Source organism: Muntiacus reevesi, chromosome 1 (genome assembly GCF_963930625.1).
Source record: "Muntiacus reevesi chromosome 1, mMunRee1.1, whole genome shotgun sequence".
NCBI classification, from domain to species: Eukaryota; Metazoa; Chordata; class Mammalia; order Artiodactyla; family Cervidae; genus Muntiacus; species Muntiacus reevesi.
In genome coordinates this window covers 52,965,426-52,985,002 of record NC_089249.1, presented here as the reverse complement: position 1 = coordinate 52,985,002, position 19,577 = coordinate 52,965,426, and the positions used below count along the sequence as shown (strand labels likewise).

Sequence of the window (19,577 nt, the reverse complement as noted above, 5' to 3'; positions counted from 1 at the left end):
TGGGGTCAGCCGCATCTAGAATCTTAAATCCCGCCTAGGTCTCCACACAGGTGTGTCTGGCCTGCATCCTGACCCAGAGACAGTGACTCTGGTCTCCTCTGGGGACACAAAGCCACCATCTCCGCATGAGGGTCTGGAGGAGCTCAGTGTCCACGTGGGCTCGTCACCCACGGGCACTGGTGTCAGGATCCAGGCTGGGTTAACGTGCTTGGAGGGGGCAGCAGGAATAAAGAGACACAGCCAGCAGGAACATCTGTATTTAAAATTCCTCCCCTTCATTCTCTTCTTCAAATGAATCAGTCCCCACTTCCTCATAATCCTTCTCCAGGGCAGCCAGGTCCTCCCGGGCCTCGGAAAACTCGCCTTCTTCCATCCCCTCTCCGACGTACCAGTGCACGAAGGCGCGCTTGGCGTACATGAGGTCGAACTTGTGGTCCAGGCGGGCCCAGGCCTCGGCGATGGCCGTGGTGTTGCTCAGCATGCACACGGCCCGCTGCACCTTGGCCAGGTCCCCCCCGGGGACCACCGTGGGGGGCTGGTAGTTGATGCCCACCTGGGAACAGAGGACCAAGACATGGTGGTCAGTGGATAACTCAAGCTGGGGCACCCTGGTCATGAAGTGGGGGGGTGGATACGGGGCAGCAGGCCTGGATGTGAAGAGCGGGGATCAGGAGGTGGGGGGCGGGCAGGTAAAAGTGCATGTGGAAGAGAAAGCAGAAGTAAGCGGGACTGGGTGGGGAAATTCGAGGGGAGGGGAAGAGCTGGCAGAAATGCTCCCAGGAGATGTAAGCAGACAAGTGAGGATCTGGAACAGGGGTCAGGCAGGGGGCGTGTGTGGTGCCCAGAGATGGAAGTTATTGTGAATTCACTCCTTCCAGGAGAATTTCAGGTTTTTCTCTTAGTTATGCTGTCAATAGATTTAGGGCAATTTCTCTGCCAAGAGTGAATTTTGCATGCATGAGTGCATGCTCAGTCCTGTCCAACTCTTTGCAACATCATGGACTGTAGCCTGGCAGGCTCCTCTGTCCATGGGATTCTCCAGACAAGAATACTAGAGTGGGTAGTCATTTCCTCCTCCATGGGATCTCCCTAACCCAGATATCGAATCTGGGTCTCCTGCATTGGCAGGCGGATTCTTTATCACTGAGCCACTTGGGAAGCCCGGCCAAGGGTGAAGGGTGGTGTTTAAAAGATGACAGAGATATTCTCAAGCAATAAATAAAGAGACACAAAAGCTTCTGAGGATGGTGTCTGCATCTACCAGGCTCTCTGCCTCTGGGGTGTGAGGCTTTTTGGAGGAAAAGCATGGAAATCTAAGAAAGTCAGGTAAGGACTTCCCTGGCAGTCCAGGGGTTAAGAATCCACCTGCCAAGGCAGGGGACACGGGAAGATTGCACGCGCCTCGGGGCAACTGAGCCCATGCACCACAACTACTGAGGCTGAGCTACAGACCCCTGCTCTGCAGCAGGAGAAGGCGCTGCAATGAGAAGCCCAAGCACCCCAACTAGACAGTAGCCCCTGCTCACTGCAACTAGAGAAAAGCCCAAGGACAGCAACGAAGTCCCAGCACAGCCACAATTAATTAATTAAAAGAAAGAAAGTCAGTTAAAAAGTCTTGCTGGACAAGTGGATTCCCCAAGTTCTAGCAGCATGGAGGGCCCGCCAAGCTGATCCAGCCCTACTGAAGGGGGGCTACCATCCTGGAAATCTCCCTTCTCCCACATACATCCCAAACCAGGAACTCTGGGAACCAGGAAGGGGCCTCAGGTGACCACCATGAGAATACTCACAGGACACTGAGAACCGGGAGCTGGTCCCCAAATGCCTCTCCTGCCTGGGCCACTGGGTCTTAACTGCCAATCTCTTAAACTCACAGCTTTAAAATATAAGTCCTCTTGAGAGGCAGAGGTGGGAGTGGCATCAGGCTACAGAGCCAAGGCGGGTAGCCCAGAATGGTCTACCATTCCTCTTAGACGAAAGCGGCATCATAGGGGTGGAAGTGATGCTGAGACGGGGGCAGAGGATTGAAGAGGAAAGGGAAGCAGTCCCACATCACATGTCCACTGGACCAGTCATCTGTGCTCTCTTCAGCAGCAGCATCCCTGGACCCTCGTCAGTGGGGACGAACATCCTGGGGAGTGCGCTACGCATGAAGTTCAACACCATCCACCCCCACGGCATGTGCTTTTCTGAGAAGCCCCTAAAGGTTCTAGCACTGCCTTATCCTTCTGGTCATAATCCCAAACTTCAGCTAAAAGTGGAGGGCTGAGGGACTTTCCTGGTCCAGTGGTTATGACTTCGCCTTCCAATGCAGGGGGTGCCAGTTTGATTCCTGGTTGCGGAGCTAAGATCACACATGGCTCGTGGTCAAAAAACCAGAAACATAAAACAGAAGCAGTATTGTAACAAATTCAATAAAGACTTTAAAAAATAAATAAAAGGATGCCACATGACCCAGCAATCCCACTTCTGGGTATACACACCGAGGAAACCAGATCTGAAAGAGACATGTGCACCCCAATGTTCATCGCAGCACTGTTTATAATAGCCAGGACATGGAAGCAACCTAGATGCCCACCAGCAGACGAATGGATAAGGAAGCTGTGGTACATATACACCATGGAATATTACTCAGCCATTAAAAAGAATTCATTTGAATCAGTTCTAATGAGATGGATGAAACTGGAGCCCATTATACAGAGTGAAGTAAGCCAGAAAGATAAAGACCAATACAGTATACTAACACATATATATGGAATTTAGAAAGATGGTAATGATAACCCTATATGCAAAAAAAGAAAAAGAGACACAGATGTACAGAGCAGACTTTTGAACTCTGTGGGAGAAGGTGAGGGTGGGATGTTTCGAAAGAACAGCATGTATATTATCTATGGTGAAACAGATCACCAGCCCAGGTGGGATGCATGAGACAAGTGCTCGGGCCTGGTGCACTGGGAAGACCCAGAGGAGTCGGGTGGAGAGGGAGGTGGGAGGGGGGATCGGGATGGGGAATACGTGTAACTCTATGGCTGATTCATATCAATGTATGACAAAACCCACTGAAATGTTGTGAAGCAATTAGCCTCCAAATAATAAAAAATAAATAAATAAAGTAAAAAAAAAAATAAAATGAAACACATGGGAAAAAAATAAATAAATAAAAAGGATGAGAATATGGGGGCATCTCTTTTTTGTTAATTTCTTGATCACCCTTTTATTTTACTATTGATCACCCTATTTATTTTACTACTAGCTTGTTTTGTTGTTTCTGTTTGAAAGAGAAAATAACAACTTGGATCGTGAATGTTTTCACAAGTGTGACCAAAACTGCCACGTTAGGACAGATGCAGTCCAGGGGAGAGGATTCCAGTTGAGGGTGGGAGCAGAGCTGTGCGGAAACCACTCACCCATCAGCAGCTCACCCAAGAGCCCGGCACGCGGTGCCTTGTTTGCAAAAGTCCCACCAGGGAAAACTAAGACGACTAACTCATCTCTGTCTCCAGCAATTGGCACAACCTCCTCTGGTGTTCGGTAAACCTCTGAATTATTAAAGGCCTGCCTGAGGGGACTAGCTAACATGAACGATGGCAGTTGTTCTGATGGTGACCTCTGATGAGAGACCCCGGGCAGAGGCAGTTGCCTGTCTAGCTAGGGCAACTCAGAGGGGCGGCTTCCAAGAGCATCCTAGGTCCTGAGAGCCGGGGTCTTCTATTCCCCCACTGACCCACAGACCACAGACCTACAACCGGCTCCCAGCTCACTCCTGCTTAGTGAAAACGTCAGGGCTTCATAATAATAATAGTGAATCACATAATAAGTGAATCACAGCCATATAATAACCATAAACTTTCTTATCCTTACTCTAAATTGATGAAAACATACAAGGTGAACAATTTTTCAAAACAAACTGGGGAGAAGGACACATCCTTTGTTAGAGGAGGGAACTACACCTCTTCTCTGGCAACTTGAATAATCCGGTCACTGCATTCTCTGATCTATGGTCAGATCAGGGCTACCTCCACCCCCCTGCCTGGTTACCCCACTTGCACACACTGGCCTAGTTCTCTCCTGCCAGATCTCTGAGATGCTGGCAGACCATCCGGTGGGAGCGGTGGGCCCTCCCCCTTTGCCATACTGCTCCTCCCCTCTTCCAGTAACCAACCCCAAACCCCCAGTCTCTCCAGGCCTAAAACAAGCGCCTGAACAAATGAGTGAATGAATGAAATTAGCATTACACTGGCCTACGCCCCTCTCCCTGTGTTGTCCCAAAGCTCCCATGGAACGCGTGTCAGCCCAGGACCCCAGTCTCCACCTCTTCCTCCCCCTCCTCGGTCTCCCTCTGCTCCTCTAGCTGCCTGTCTCCATCGCGTCCCCCGCTCTCACCTTGAAGCCCGTGGGACACCAGTCCACAAACTGGATTGTCCTCTTGGTCTTGATGGCGGCAATGGCGACGTTCACGTCCTTGGGCACCACGTCCCCCCGGTAGAGCATGCAGCAGGCCATGTACTTGCCGTGGCGAGGGTCGCACTTCACCATCTGGCTGTTGGGCTCAAAGCAGGAGCTGGTGATCTCGGCCACGGACAGCTGCTCGTGGTAGGCCTTCTCAGCTGAGATGATGGGCGCGTAGGTGACCAGCGGGAAGTGGATGCGGGGGTAGGGCACCAGGTTGGTCTGGAACTCGGTCAGGTCCACGTTGAGGGCGCCGTCGAAGCGCAGGGAGGCTGTGATGGAGGACACAATCTGGCTGATGAGCCGGTTGAGGTTGGTGTACGTGGGCCGCTCGATGTCCAGGTTGCGCCGGCAGATATCGTAGATGGCCTCGTTGTCCACCATGAAGGCGCAGTCCGAGTGCTCCAGGGTCGTGTGCGTGGTCAGGATGGAGTTGTAAGGCTCCACCACGGCTGTGGAGACCTGGGGGGCCGGATAGATGGCGAACTCCAGCTTGGACTTCTTGCCGTAGTCCAGGGAGAGCCGCTCCATGAGCAGAGACGTGAAGCCTGAGCCGGTGCCGCCCCCGAAGCTGTGGAAGATGAGGAAGCCCTGCAGGCCCGAGCAGGCATCTGTCTGGGAGAGGAGGACACCGACAAAGCTCTGAGGACACCCTTGCGTGGGCACCAGCAGGCAGCCCTCGCTGTTGGCCCGCTCCATCCCACAACATTTTCAAGTGGGTGAAATCAAACTGTCCTTGAAAAAGTCAGAAAACACAAAGGAGCTGCAGCGCTCTTGGGAGGGACGGCCAAAATATGGGCAGCAAACACGCACTCACCTCCAGGTCCATGAAGCTTCCAGCCCAGTGGCCTGTTTGGACCAGGAATAAGGTTCCGAAACCATGGTGGTTAAGGACTTTGCCCCGTGTGGACCCCAGCTCCTTGCCCATTTCCCTGGCCCTGTCATTTGATTCTGTGGAAACCGCAGGCTTATTCAGCCCAGCCCAACCTTGCAAGGTGGCTCAGGGTACCAATCTCAGAGAGACAAATGGGTCAGAGACCCTGAGATTTAACATCAACTTTGCCATTTCCCAGCTATAAATATTTGATCAAGTTACTGAACCCTCCAGACTCACGTTTCTTCTTAAAATGTGGACAATAAACACATTCCTCTCATAAATAAGGTTACTGTGATGGTTCAGTGAGAAGTCCTACTGTGCTCAGCAAGGACAGGGAGCCCTCATCAGAACTAAGAGAATTCGTAGGTCATGGAACTTCCCCGCTGGATGTGATCTATGACTGTGTTCAATTGGATGTTCTGAACTTTGGGGATCGCAGATGACTTTGGGACTGATGACCCCCACGAACCCTGCTCTAAACAGGAAAGGTGAACAAGTGAAAACTCGGCACCTTTAGCTCCCAAGTCAAGAGCCCCTGATCAAGCTCGCCTCTCCACTGCACAGATTAGGAACGGGGCTCAGGTAGACAAGTGACTCCCTGAGTTTCCCAGTCAAACCAACCCAGTTCAGACCTTGACTCAGTCACTTTCTAGTTGGGGGACCCAGACCAAGTCACTGAACCACTCTGGCCTTCTGTTCCCCCAACTGTAGAGTGCAGGCACGAGATCGCCTTTGTATCATTTAGGGGATTAAACAAAGGAACGTATGTGACATTTGTAATAGCATCTGTAAAGTGCTGAAATAGATCAACAGTCTTCCTCTCCTCCTCCAAGTTAAATGCTTTGTTAAGTGAAATAAATTCACCTTTTCAACCTGCTCAAAATAAAACAACAAAAAAAATGCTTTGTTAACCTGTTGCTGCCATCCAGCAAAGAGTTCCACCTTCCTCACCCCTGGGATTTCTCCCCAACACCACCGCAGAGCATCCGTACGTGCTACCAGGCACCAGCCTGGAGGGCAGCCCCCGTGTCCCAGGTGGAGGAAGGGGCGCCAGCCCTGCATATGCCTTTTACAGAACACAAGCAGAAATTCCCAAGTCTCAGGTGCTTATCCTATAGCCGGGGGCCATGTCCTCCTGCTGGCCTGTCGACGTTGGCAGGCTCTCCAGCGCCCCACCCTTGCACACACGTACCAGCTTGCGGATGCGGTCCAACACCAGGTCGATGCTCTCCTTGCCCACCGTGTAGTGGCCCCGGGCATAGTTGTTAGCTGCATCCTCTTTTCCCGTGATCAGCTGCTCTGGATGGAAGAGGTGGCGGTAGGTTCCTGCCCGAACCTCATCTACCGAGAGAGGGCGACCATCAGTCTGGTTCCCAGAGGAGATGCCCCCCTTCCACAAGAACACATGACACCCTTATCTACTAAACTCCACTGAGGTGGAACAGAAAACCCCAGAATACATCTGCGAGCCTAAGGGAATTTCAGGCTAACACAGGCTCCACTAGAGCAGAAGCTTGGGACTCAAGCATCAGTGAGAAGCCAGCTGCTCTGCTGGCAGGACCTTAGGGAGCCTTGGGTTTGTTCACAAAGCTGGGCAGATACCAAGGTTGACTGCCTCATCCCCCTGGACCCCCACGGCTTCCCTCCAATTTTTCCTTCAAGCTGCAAAATTTATCCCAGAATATAATCAACTTTACTCGCCTCTAGATGCTTCAGGGACACAGGGAAAGATTCAGAATGACCTGCTCCCAGGCTCCCCAGGGATTGTCCCAGACCTAACCTCCACCTCCGGAGGCAACAATACACACCAGGCAATAGAGATATTTCAGAACGACTTTGAAGCAAAACTGCGTTCCAGGTTCCAGAAGAGCCCGAGCCCGAGAGTGGTTCCAGCGGCATGGGCGCTCTGCTCACCTCTTAGGTCCACCAAAGTGGACACACAGCAGACCTGGGTGCCTCAGGCCCCACCGCCATCCCCTCTCCTCTACAGTGCCCCTCTGCTCCTCCAGGGAAAGCACCCATCGGTACAGTGGCCCAGGAAGGTCATTTATCCTTTCTGTATTTGTACAAAGTCTCCAAAAGGTGGAGGGCCTGGTGTCTGTGGCCCTAGAGACAGTGCTCAGGCCCTAAAGGCAGTGCCCAGACATCCTGGGGTCTCATCCATCTTTGCTGGTGAGTAGGTTTTGAAGCTGAGGAAATGCTAATGAAGCGTATGGACTGACCCAGGCATGCTGGGGGTGGCAGCAGGGAGAACAAGAATCCTGTCCCAACACAAGTCAGTACTCCTGTTTCCCTAAGATCCAGACGAGGTTCACTCTAACCTCCATCAACCTCGGGCTGTAAGAGAAAGTGCCTGCTGCTATTTCGTCTCATGTGTGAAAGGCTGCAAGGTAACACCAGGCCCGCCAGGACGGACTGCAATCACTGCAGAACTGGAAATACACACTTTTGGGAAACTGACTATGTGAGGGCTTCTTATAATTTCTGAAATTACTGGTATTTTTGATCCTTAGTATTTAGTGAACAATGTTGGCAATTTTGGTCTGCCTCAGCAGTTTTGGGGGGATAGCGCCAGGATGAAGCTTTAACGGAGGAGCAGAGACCTCTGATCCCCACTTGAGACCCCGAGACTAGGGAGGGTTCCAGGAACCAAGAGTCACATGGGGTAAGGGTGGGAGTCAGGAGGGTCACCATTCCACGTGGAGGTCAGCCTCCCAAGCCTCCCCAGACACCAAGGTGGATCGCAGCACCACGGTGGACTGCGGCAGACCATGGTGGACCCCGGCCTCTGCAGCCTGGTGCCACTCCTGGGCAGGACCCTGGCCCACACTCACCCACCACTGTGGGCTCCAGGTCGACCATGACGGCCCGGGGCACGTGCTTCCCGTTGCCGGTCTCGCTGAAGAAGGTGGTGAAGGAGTCATCGTCATGGACCTTGCTGGCCTGTGCACCAAAGGTGCCATCGGCCTGGATGCCGTGCTCCAGGCAGAAGAGCTCCCAGCAGGCGTTGCCGATCTGGACCCCAGCCTGGCCCACGTGGACAGATATGCATTCCCGCTGCAGGCAGAGAGCAGGCCAGTCAGAACCCCAGCTGGCCACACCTCTGCCCAGACCCCCAGGCCCCGCCTCTGAGGACTTGTCCCTTCCTGGCACTAGGCAGGCAGGACACCCTGCCCCCGCCCAGCAGGCGGGCTCCTGGCCCCACGGCATCTGGATCAAGACTCGGTTCCAAAGAGGAACCCCAGCTCCATGGTTTGCTGTGACGGTGGCTTTCCACAGTTAATCCCTTGTGTCAAGAAAAGGAAAGAGAGGGCCAGCCGCACAGATGAAACAGGATTAATTCCCAACCATGGACGGACTCCTGCACCGGTGAAGCCGGTCCAAGGAAGAACCGGTGAGAACAGCAGAATTCATCCTTGAATCCACCTCCACGTCCGGTGCACTGATCATGTTCCTCACTCAGCCAGAGTCTCCCAGACGCTGTCTCACACACACACACGCACACACGCTCACGCACACACTCCACGTCTCCCCATCGCAGAGAAACACTCACGGGAGGACTGCATCTCGGAGTCTGTATCATGGGTGTCATTACTGTTTCACGTATAAATGTAGGAACATGAAAGGGTCAGTACCGGGGCTTCCCTGTGGGTCCCAGCGGTTAAGACGCTGCCCTCCCAGTGGAGGGGGCCTGCATTCAATCCCCGGTCGGGGAACTAGATCCCACATGCTGCAACTCACACCTGGCACAGCCAAATAAATAAATATTTGAAATAAACATTTATTTTTAAAAACAGGATCAGCACATCAGCAGGGAAGGGCTGGGAGGGGACAGGCAGGCCCCCTGTGGCCACCATAACCTACTCCCTCACCCATCAGGCCAAGAGCCAAATAAAGCTGACCTTCAGAGGGTCCTTCTCCATGTTACTCTGGTGTGAAGCCACAATTACACGACTGGTTCTGGTACTAACAGCTTAGGATGGGGAGGGGTGCATGTATATGAATGTGCGAGGTGATATACGTGTGGGTTTGTAAGAGTGTGATCGTGAGCGTGTTTGAGAGTGGCAGTGTGTATGTATGTGCAGACATGAGTGTGTGTGAGTGTGTTATGGTTCTGCTGGGACGGTGTGCCCATCACCCCCCACGCCCCTCCAGGGAAGTACTGGCCCCACAAGGAGCCTCTGTCCCCGGGACAGAGCTGGGCCGGGAACCATATGCCTGGTGTGTGGCCTTCTATTCTTATCCATGACCTGAGCTGGCATTTTCCAGCTCCAGGGAACCCAAACCCAGTGTACAGCCTCCAGAGACCAGGGCTGGGCGAAGGCCATGGGACTCCTGGGACTCTGGGGCTCTCCTGGTGTAGGCTGGCCGGAGGCATCAGGACCCAGTGCCCTAACGCTGCTGCACAGCGGGCACGCCGGTCTCTGTGCTGCTTGGCCTCTGGGCGTCACAGAGGCCTGGCCGGGAATACAACCGGCCATGTTTCCGTGAGCCTGGTGGCCAGGAAAGGACTTTACGCACGAATCTTGCCTCTCAAGTTACGAGCTGTGCTGTGTGGGCTGGGCTGAGTTACATAACCTCCCTGCGTGTGAAAAGCATAAGTTACCATGATCATTTCTGCTATGGTCACCCTTGTCTTCAGCATCATCATTACTCATTTTCATCCCTGTAGCCTTACTCTCCACCTGGAAGATGCACCCATGGGAAGCCAGAGACCTCAGGCTACTGCTCCTCTTACGATGAAAGGGTTTCATCTTAGGGCTCGATTCAGGCGTGAGGGAGCAGGATCCTTCCCCAAGAACCCCCAAATCCAGCAGCTACTGACTGGACCACACTTTCACAGGAAGCCATGGCCTTCTCGGGGACAACACGTGTGAGTGAGGGGACCTGGAGAGGCCTGAAAGGAGCTGGTCCCACATGCTGTCCTGTGGCCCTGCCCCCAACCATCTCCAGGCACCCCTCCCTCACCCGCTGTGGGTGCTCTGGGCCTTTCTGGAAGGATGCGGGGGTATTTCAGGAAGATCAAAAGTGAGAGGAGAAGACGGAAGGATCTGAGGTCCTGAAGACCACCAACATGGGAACACGGATGTTTTCACATCCCTTTAACCTCATGCGAGTCAACATGCCAGTCTCCATAGCAGAAATCAGCCTCACACACGGGCACACAGCCCGCAGGAGGAGGGAGCTGGCTTCCCTGTTAAACTAATTCACAAGAGTAACTAGAGGCATAAGACAGACTCAGAAATAACATGGGTCAGAAAGAGGAACAGCAGTAGTCAACCTAAATAGGACAGACACGCAAAAATCCACAAATCCTTCGTGTTGTTAAGGGAAAAAACCCACAGGAGAGAAACGCATCTACCTATCCAAACAGCCCTGTTGACGAGGGAGAGCGCTTCTTTTAACAGAAGACTGTGAGCTAGTCAGGGTGGAAGGAATAATATACTGAGAAATATCGCATACGATAGTTTCTAATTTTATAATTGATTTGGACAAGGACTGAAGGGGAACTAGATACTCACAGAGTGCCAAAGAATCACTGCTATTTACAGGTCACAAGGGGAAGTTAACTTCAGTGGTTACCGGCCTCTGATCCTGGGATGGATTGTAACCTCTGACCCTGGGATGGATCGTAACCCCACGGCAGCAAGAAAACCCGATGTAATGCAGGAGGACACACACACCTCCCAGGAAAGCTTCTTGTCAGCCTTAACAAATATTGTATATTAACACACACATATGGAATATAGAAAAATGGTACAGATGAACCTGTTTGCAGGGCAGGAATAGAGACCCAGACGAAGAGAATGGACTTGTAGACACAGAGGGGGAATGGGAGGAAGGGACAAATGGAGAGAGTAGCACTGACACATATACACTACCCTGGGTAAAACTGGTAGCTAACGGGAAGCTGCTGCACCGACAGGGAGCTCAGCGGGGTGCTCTGTGACGACCCAGGGGCTGGAATGGGGGCTGGGCTGGGAGGGAGGCTCGAGAAGGAGGGGACAGATGTGTACACACAGCTGGTTCACTCTGTTGTACAGCAGAAACTAACAACGTTGTAAAGCAATTATACTCCAATAAAAAAATAAAACTTTTTAAAAACTTAAACACTCAGCCTTAATGTATTAAACCCTTTATAGGTAGCTCCCACTTTATAGAAAACACAGGGGTCCAGGGATAAGAGACACTATAAGCATGACTCCACAAGCTGGTAAGTTCTACAGAGCAACTGACCTGCTCTTCTCAACTCATGAAAATCAAAGGTGAGGGAGGAACTGACCCACATCAAGCGGAACTTAAGAAATATAACATACACATGGAGTATGTGAATGTTAACTGAATTCTGGTTTGAACAAATCAAAATATTTGAGGGGATAGATAGAGAAACTGATAAATGTTGTTAAGCATGATAATGAAAGTGTAGTTAAGTATCAAAAAGCTCTTATTTTTAGAGTTACAACAGAAGCATTTAGGGTAAAAAGTCATGACATCTACATTTGAGTTTACTTCAATAAGCACAGCAGATAAAGTAAACATGGCAGAAAAATAGTAATTATTAAACCGAGATGACAGATATGTGGGTGGTGATACACTGCCATACTCTTCTAAAGTTTTGACAGTTCTCATACTGAAAACACAAACATTTAAGAAAGGAAACAGTGAGATCCGGGTGAGGAGCCATCAACAAGGGCTCATCGACATAACAACCCATCGACAAGGGCCAGGCCTGTCCTGTCCCTGTCCATTTAGTCATTCATTCAGCTGACAATTTCCAAGAGTCCAGTTTGTTGGACAAACAAGAATTGTAAAGTTACACAAGGGAGAATTCCTTGGCAGTCCAGTGGTTAGGACTCAGGTGCTGTCACTGCTGGGGACAAGGGTCCAATTACTGGTTGGGGAACTGAGATCCTGCAAATCACGCAGCACAGCCAAAATAAATAAATAAAATAAAGTTACACAAGGAAATCACCAGTGAAATGAAGTTAGGGGAGGCCCCCAGTGCTAACATCTGTGCCCCGCTTGCACCTGCCCTGAGGGGACAAGGATCCCATCTGTTCCTCCAGCCACTCTTACTTGTCACCACCCCTCATTCCTGCCTGGAGGTTCTACACAGAAAAGCCAGGAGCACGTCCAGTGCTGACGGCCTTGGGGGCGGGCTCTCAGGCCCAAAACAGGTATCGGGGGAGTTTTTTGAGCTCAGAGCCTTCAGAAGCTCGAGCCAGGCCAGCCTCCAGGTCATCCAATACAATTTCCACCCCTTGTTTTACAGATGAAGAGGCTGAAGCTCAGACAGGTAAAGGACAGATTGGAAACTTCACAGCTCTGTAAGGAAAGAGCCTGGGCCGAAATCCAGACTTTCTGACCTCTGCAGAGTTCTCTCCTGGACGCCACCCTGGACCCTTGCCTGGTTCTCACTCTGAGCCCCTAGGGCCCAGGGCCACGCCCCCTCACGCCATCATCAGCCCCTCCACGCCCTCACCAGCCCCCTAGGCCTACATCGGCCCCCCATCCCCACAGTGGTCCACCACGCCCACAGCAGCCCCCACACCCACCGCGACCCAAGCCTGACAGCTGGAGCCCAGGAAAGCTTGTACAACAACACTCCAGACCAGAAAAAGCTCCACTGCAGAGAGAACAGAAGAGAACGGCTCAGTGTGGGCACCTCAGAAAACAGGCCACCCTTCCTGGAAGAACCAAGACTGTGCTGTGGGCCTGGTGTTGGGGGGGTGGGGAGAGGGGTGTGGGGCAGAGGCCGGTGTGTCCTGCAGGGATGCAGGGGGCACCGGTGTGTGTAGGGGGGGCGGCTGGTGTGTGCTGGGGAGGGTGCTGGTGTGTGTTGGGGGCGGGAATGGGGGCTGGTGTGTGTTGAGGCGTGGGGGCGGGCCTGGTGTGTACTGAAGGAGAAGCAGGTGGTGAGGGGTGGGGCAGGGCTGGTGTGTGTTGAGGGGGAGGGGGGTGTGCTGACGGGGCAGACAGTATTTACATCAAGTGTTTGCTCCAGACTCACAGTTGGTTCAGAGATTTCCTCTCTGGCTGGCAGAGCTCAAGCTTTCTCTCTCACACCGTTCCTCCCCCAGTTCTATTCTGACTCTGGACTCGAAGGGCTGACGCCAGCTCTCTGCTCTTGGGACCCTGTGAGAGGAAAGGGGTCCCCTCTTGGCCCGGCAACCCAGGGGGTGAGGGTGAGGGAGATGGAGGGACTTAACACAGGAGCTCCCTTCCACAAGCAAAGTATGACACCCCTACTCAGACCTAGTGCTGGGTGACTACAGAAGTGACCTGCTCTACCCACTCCTGCGGCAGATTTACAGTCATGTGTGCAAGAGGGCATCGAGAGGGCTGGGCCATCTCCTGCTCAACCTTCAGTGTGCTTACTGATCGCCCTCTCTGGTTGGAGGTCTGGAGGCCCCCACACCAGCACAGGCCACCTCCCCTTCAGCACTACATCGCACTGTCCTAGCTAACGGTTCACTGTTCGACTTTCCCGGTAGACAGCAAGGAGCCCCTGTTTTCTTACCAGATTCCCAGCATCGAGTAAAGGGCTTGAATGCAGCAAGTGCTCAGTAAATCCAGGGGTGATTGGAATGAAAACCCTGCTGGGGACTGCACTTTACTTGACAAGGAGCAGGTGGCCAGGGCCTGCATGGCAGTGGACGCTAAGGGAAGAAAAAACAGCTTCTAGCTTGGTTTCCTGGGGGAGGACTATTTGCGACTGTGTGGAGAATTCAGATGGGTTGGTAGGATCTGGGGCATTTCAGCTGGATTTGGAGCAGAAGAATTTAGAGCAGGTCCCATGGACTGTTTAGGCTGTCCGAAGCGTAGGCTGGTGGAGGCTGTCTGCCCATGACCGTTATCCATGGAGAGGGTGCCCAGTTCTTCAGAACAGTAGGAAAAATGTGTTCCAGACCTTGACAGTGCTGGTATAACTCCACTGCCAGAAATCTCTCCTTGTGTCAACCTTATACACAACCAAATACGATTTCTATTTTAATATTAATCATTTCCTTTTCATGTGTTCTCAGAGAACTCAGACCCGCTAACTGCAGTCCTCTGCAGAAGGAGGCTCTGGAGCTTTAAAAATGGTTTTGAAGTATCACAAGCCAGTAAAACTGGCATATTATCTTGGAAGGGAACTGACACAGGCCAGCAGTGACGGCCAGTGAAAACCCGGGACCAGGCCACATAGCCCGACCACCTGTGTGTCAAGCCACACAGTTGCCTTCAGGAAGCTTACTGCTAGGCCCACGCACTTACAGTTGTCAGGCTGGGATGATGAATCATGCCAGGATCCAGGTCAGAGACGACGGGTGAAAAGTAGAGCCAGGGTTCCCGAGGGATGATTAAAGCAAGAACAGCATGATTCCTGGGAGGCTGCACTATGTCTGCTCAAAATCTTTCAATAAGATCATATTCAGACTCAGAGAACAGATAGCAAGCTGGCGACAGCGGGAACAGAGTCGACTTCAGTTAACATCAGGTGAGGTCTCAGATGGCAGGCGCCGCAGCCGGGCAGAAACAGGGTGCCACAGGAGGCCTGGGGAGCAGCCAGGCTGGTTGCAGACTCCCGGACCCTTTAGACACTACGAGGTCAAAGGCCCTTGAGCTTCAGCTGACACTCAGGTCGGGAGCAGGAGAGAACAAGCAAGCTTTAATCAGCCACACGTGGTGCCCACTGTCCTCCCGGTCTCTTCTACACGCAGCTCATCACAGAGAAATTCTAACAGGAAGATGCCAGCGGGGGATGTAGGCCTCAAAGACCACAGAGAGCACTGTTGGTCCCTGGTGGCCAAAGGGAAGGAGCAGTGGTCCACCCCATCCCAGGTCGCCACATCCTCCCACCCACCCCATCACTAGCCCTGTACGCGTGAGCTCTTTCCTCCTCAAAAATTATTTTAACGTTCCCTCTTCCTTTCAAGGTCCCTGAGACGCCCCTCGGAGAGGACAGAGCATCACCCTTGGGCTCTGCATGGGCCCAACCGAAGCCTGGATGCTTCCTATGGACACACTGCCTGGGGGCTGGGGGCTCCACCTCTGCCCAGAGGACGTGCCCAGGGACCTCAGGGGACCCTTACTTAGTGATGGGAAGGGAGAACAGTGCAGTGGCTGCAGACCTCGGAGGTGCCGAGTTGGAAGATGTGCCTGGGCTCTGTAGCGCTCAGCCACACCACCTGCACAGGGGGTTCTGCAGAGGTCTGCAGACGCAGAAGCAGTGTCCATCTCACCCCCAGAACACTCTGCCCTCTAGACTCCCGGCTCTGCAGGAAGACAGGCTCTTTGTTGCCATCTGATGTCAGTTCCCCCCCAGAACGCACAGGCATGCTGCTAACCCAGGAGGAGAGCAGTGGGCAGGCTGTGCCCTCACCCTCTGTGAGCCACAGACACTTTCTCTGAGGCCTGGAGTCACTGACGCCGAGACAGGTGTCACAGCCTCGGCTCCCAGGAGAACTGCTTGCCAGCGGGACCCTGGGAGCAGACTGGGACGCTCAGTTACAGGGTTAGTTATAAAATCCTCGCTTAGAACCTAAGAAATGCCAAGCCCATCCTCGACATGGGCAGCCGTCCCAGCCCTCCAGAGGGGAGTCAGACACTGGGGAAGGAAAGTCCTTTCTGCACGGGTGGGACTTTGGGGCCGGATGTGTAGGTATGTCATCCTAGGATTTTAGGAACAAGTCAAGGGGATTTTAAAAAGAGGTTCTGAAACTGGGTCATTTGTAGTGATGTGGATGAACCTAGAGTCTGTCATATAGTGAAATAAGTCAGAAAAACAAATATCGTATATTAATACATACATATGGAATCTAGAAAAATGGTACAGAAGAACCTATTTGCAGGGTAAGGATAGAGATGCAGACACAGAGAACAGACATGTGGGCATGGGGGTGGGGGGAGGATGGGACAAATTGAGAGAGCAGCACGACATATGTGCACTACCGTGTGTAAAGCGGATAGCTAGTGAGCTAGGGAGGCAGCTGCATAACACAGGGAGCTCAGCTCTGTGATGACCTAGAGGGTGGGATGGAAGACGGGTGGGAGGGAGGCTCACGAGGGAGGAGATATATGCATGCATAGAGCTGATTCATGTTGCTGTACAGCTGAGACTAACACAACATTGACAAGCAATTACACTCCAAAAAAAACAAGGTTCTGTGAGTGTGAAATAGTCAACCAAAAAAACATCTTCCCATCAAGACAGTGCTGCCCATGTATATAAATGTCCCAAATAGAACGTGTTATATAAAATTCAGTGTTTCAAAACAAAGAGTCTCTTTCCAAAATATTCAGCCATAGATTTTCAGTTAAATATCTTTCAGATTCTTTGGCACATTTAAAACAAGGCTTTTGCTTTACATTTTTTGATTTACTAGCTATTTTCAAAAACCTGCCTATTGAGTGCACATGGAAGTTTGTTCAGAGAGCTGGATTTGGGTCCTGGGATCCCCTCTAAAACTCACTGCGGTTCTGAGGTCAGAATTAGAACACCTAAGAGGCAGCACTCTGAAAATTACACAGCACTAGCTATGTGCTGGATATTATAAATATTAAATATCAGATCTTGAGTAAGCTGCCTGGGATGTGGTTCAGAATATCAGGGAGGGAGAGGAGGGGGAGCGAATGAAGTAAGATTAAGTAGACAATTGTTGAAACTGATTGAGGCATACATAGGGGTTCATTATAACGCTCTCATTTTGTATATGCTTGAATTTCTCTGCAATGAAAAGGTTAAAATAGTAAAGCTAGGCAGAGCTTTGAAAATTTGAACCATAACCCCTCTTCATTTTGGAGATGAGAAAAACTACTTCAGAGAGGTTAAGTGACTTGAAATCACACAGCTAGCTGCAAAGCCAGGAGCCAAAAACTCCAGAAACTCCTGACTTCTGGGCTCCCTCTGTGAGCCCTGGCCACAGGCAGGCGTGGACTCCTCTGGCCACTATCCCAATATTCCCTAGGAGCCTGCTCTGGGGAGCAGGCCTGGAGCTAGAATCGGCAGAGCTGGGGCCAGAGCCAGGGGCCCTGGGCACTTTCCAGAATCAGGAGGAGGGAGGTTCTCACCTGTCCTACTGGCCACTGACACGGAGGAAGAGTGCCAGGACAGCCTGACCTTGGCCTGCCAGTCAAGCTGACGCCGCCCCCTCCCCCATCCAGTCTTGCCACCCTTCCTGAGCCCCAGACATGGGGGCCTTCAGTACCCAGATTTCTGGGTTCTCTGTGTTTTGAGACGTTGGGGTGAAGTGGACTGGCAGCAAATTTTACCCACCCCAGGGTTCAGGGGGAGAGGGGAGGGCCTCCAGATGGTGGGACTGCGGTGCTGGGAGAGCACCTCTCCAGCAAGTAAGATCCCAGTCCCAGGGGAGAGGGAGACAGACAGATGGGGCGGGCACCCCGGCCAGGGTCTGAAACCCTGCGTGCCAAAGTTCTCTGGCTTTGACACGCTTGAAAAACTGGGGAGCTGGAAGCAGGTGCCAGGGCCTGGGAAGCTGAGGAGGAGGTGGAAGTGTCCCAGACCCAAGCCAAATGGCCGGGCGTGGGAAAGGAGAAGGAAGCCCCCAGCGTCGGGTGTGTGGCCCTATGTCCCCTGACCTTTGGGGCTCTGCCACACTTGGTTGGTGGGACCTGACCCAGTGCCCGGCCCAGCCCCCACCCCCGAGTCGGGAATCCCCGGACTGCCTGCATACCCCCACGACCCCGCCGGCCCGTTTCCCCCACTCAGGTCCCCGAGTTGCCCCATGGTGATGTCTTGGAACCTAACCTCTTCTGCGCCGGCGGCTCCTGGCCCCCTTCCCCTCACCTGCGTGCACAAATCTCCCTTTAGGCGCAACTCGCCTCAGTCTCTACTTTCTCTCTAGGAAAAGGCCACCGGCACAGGTGGGTATCCCCCCACCCCCTCCCTGCGCGAGGGTATGAACCCCTCGACCTTGAACTGACACCCCTAGGAGACTTCGAGCTCCGAGGATCCAAAGCGCTAGCTGTCAGCCACGGAGGAGAGCGTCTCTGGGGTGGGCGCCCCTACTGTCGTCCCTCCCCATCCCCGCCCACCCCGCTCCCCCGCGCCCCCAGCGCCCCGGCCCACAAGCTCACCATCGCGGCCGCTCCAGTAGCCCGTTTGCTCCCGGCTGGGCCTGCCCACCCCAACTGCTCCAGATACAGCCGCCTCCGCTGTTGTGACACCGGGAGGGAGGGGGCCGGGGACAGACATGCTGGGCCAGCAGCTGCCCTGCAGCATCACAGAGCCGGGAGGGAGGGACCGGACAGGTCACAATCGCTCCGCCCCACCGGCCCGCCCGCGGCTCCGTCTCTGCCCCGGGAGCAGCGCGCGGGGGTGAGGTGGGAGGCCGGTTCCTGCTCTGTGCTCTGCACGATTATACTTTGTGACCCCAGCCGCCCAGGAAGGAAATGCAAAGTGCTGTTTGAGTGTGTTCAGGCTCCCAAACTTTGATCCTCTTCCTGCGGCAGGAAAAGCAGCTGGTTAGAGTTCGGTTCGCGCCGACACCCCCAACCCGGAGGGGCGGCAGGGTGGGGGCAGGGCTCTCAGTGGAAGGGACAGGCTCCAAGCTCAGCTCTGGGGCTGCTCTTCACCTCGGCTCTGAAGCCCTTGCACGTGTCCTGAGGCTGGCCTGGCTGTTGGGGGATTCACTGAGATAAAGGTGAGAACCACCCCCCCCCCACCCCCCGCCCCGGCCCAGGAGGTACTTCTAGTGTGTCCTCTGTTCCCGCTTCTACTCCTCTGTTCCTGGACATCACCCCTCCACCATTATTTTCAAGTCTCTTCCTCCATCCATTTATCATCTCTCCCTCTTCCTACTTTAAAGCCCAGGATGTGCAGAACAACCTCAGAATTTCAGCTGCCTCTTGGCTCAGGAATAAGACCTTCTCTTGGGGGCTGCAAGTGATGTGTAAGGGCTAAGGTCCGTTCCCCACTCCACTGGGTTGGGGGTGGTGCAGTGGGGACAATGGGTCTGGCCCTCTCTTCATGCTTCAGATTTTGGCCATACAATTGATTACACTTCCCTCGCTTCCCCTCCTCCCCTCTCCAGTTTAGCTGTAAGCAATGCAAACTTCCCCACCAGAGTGCAAACTGAGCTGAGACAGTAAGGCACTTCTGTTTCTTCTGCCCTCTTCAGGCCCTGCCTACCAAACCCCGAGTCACTCCAGGCAAATCCACAGCTTTTCTGCAAGGTGCCACCACACAGAGCTGCTCTGGCAGGACGTGATGACTCGCCAAGTGTCCCAGTGCACAGATCCACCTTCC

General features: G+C 53.2%; 1 protein-coding gene across 2 annotated transcripts; it reads right to left on the bottom strand.

The window, feature by feature from the left end:
* Window positions 1–241: 241 nt before the first annotated feature.
* On the bottom strand, window positions 242–18,538 carry LOC136173682 (tubulin alpha-8 chain). Of its 2 annotated transcripts, none has more exons than XM_065943485.1 (5): window positions 18,407–18,538; window positions 8,161–8,383; window positions 6,519–6,667; window positions 4,384–5,064; window positions 242–553 (listed from the first exon to the last, which is right to left on the bottom strand). In XM_065943485.1, exons 1-5 carry the CDS (start codon window positions 18,407–18,409, stop codon window positions 260–262), a joined length of 1,350 nt encoding a protein of 449 aa, XP_065799557.1. In that variant the 5' UTR covers window positions 18,410–18,538; the 3' UTR covers window positions 242–259. The 2 variants fall into 2 exon arrangements, with proteins under 2 accessions (XP_065799557.1, XP_065799548.1); XM_065943476.1 differs by lacking the exon at window positions 18,407–18,538 and adding an exon at window positions 14,585–14,972.
* Window positions 18,539–19,577: the final 1,039 nt, after the last annotated feature.

Bases quoted from the DNA above. Each gene is read 5' to 3' on its own strand.
- LOC136173682 (XM_065943476.1), bottom strand. From the start codon at position 14,611: ATGATTCATCATCCCAGCCTGACAACT. The intron at 6,668-8,160 runs GTGAGTGTGGGC...CTCTCTCGGTAG, and splicing joins CCTGGAGCCCACAGTGGTGG to ATGAGGTTCGGGCAGGAACC. The intron at 554-4,383 runs GTGAGAGCGGGG...CTCTGTTCCCAG, and splicing joins GGTGTCCCACGGGCTTCAAG to GTGGGCATCAACTACCAGCC.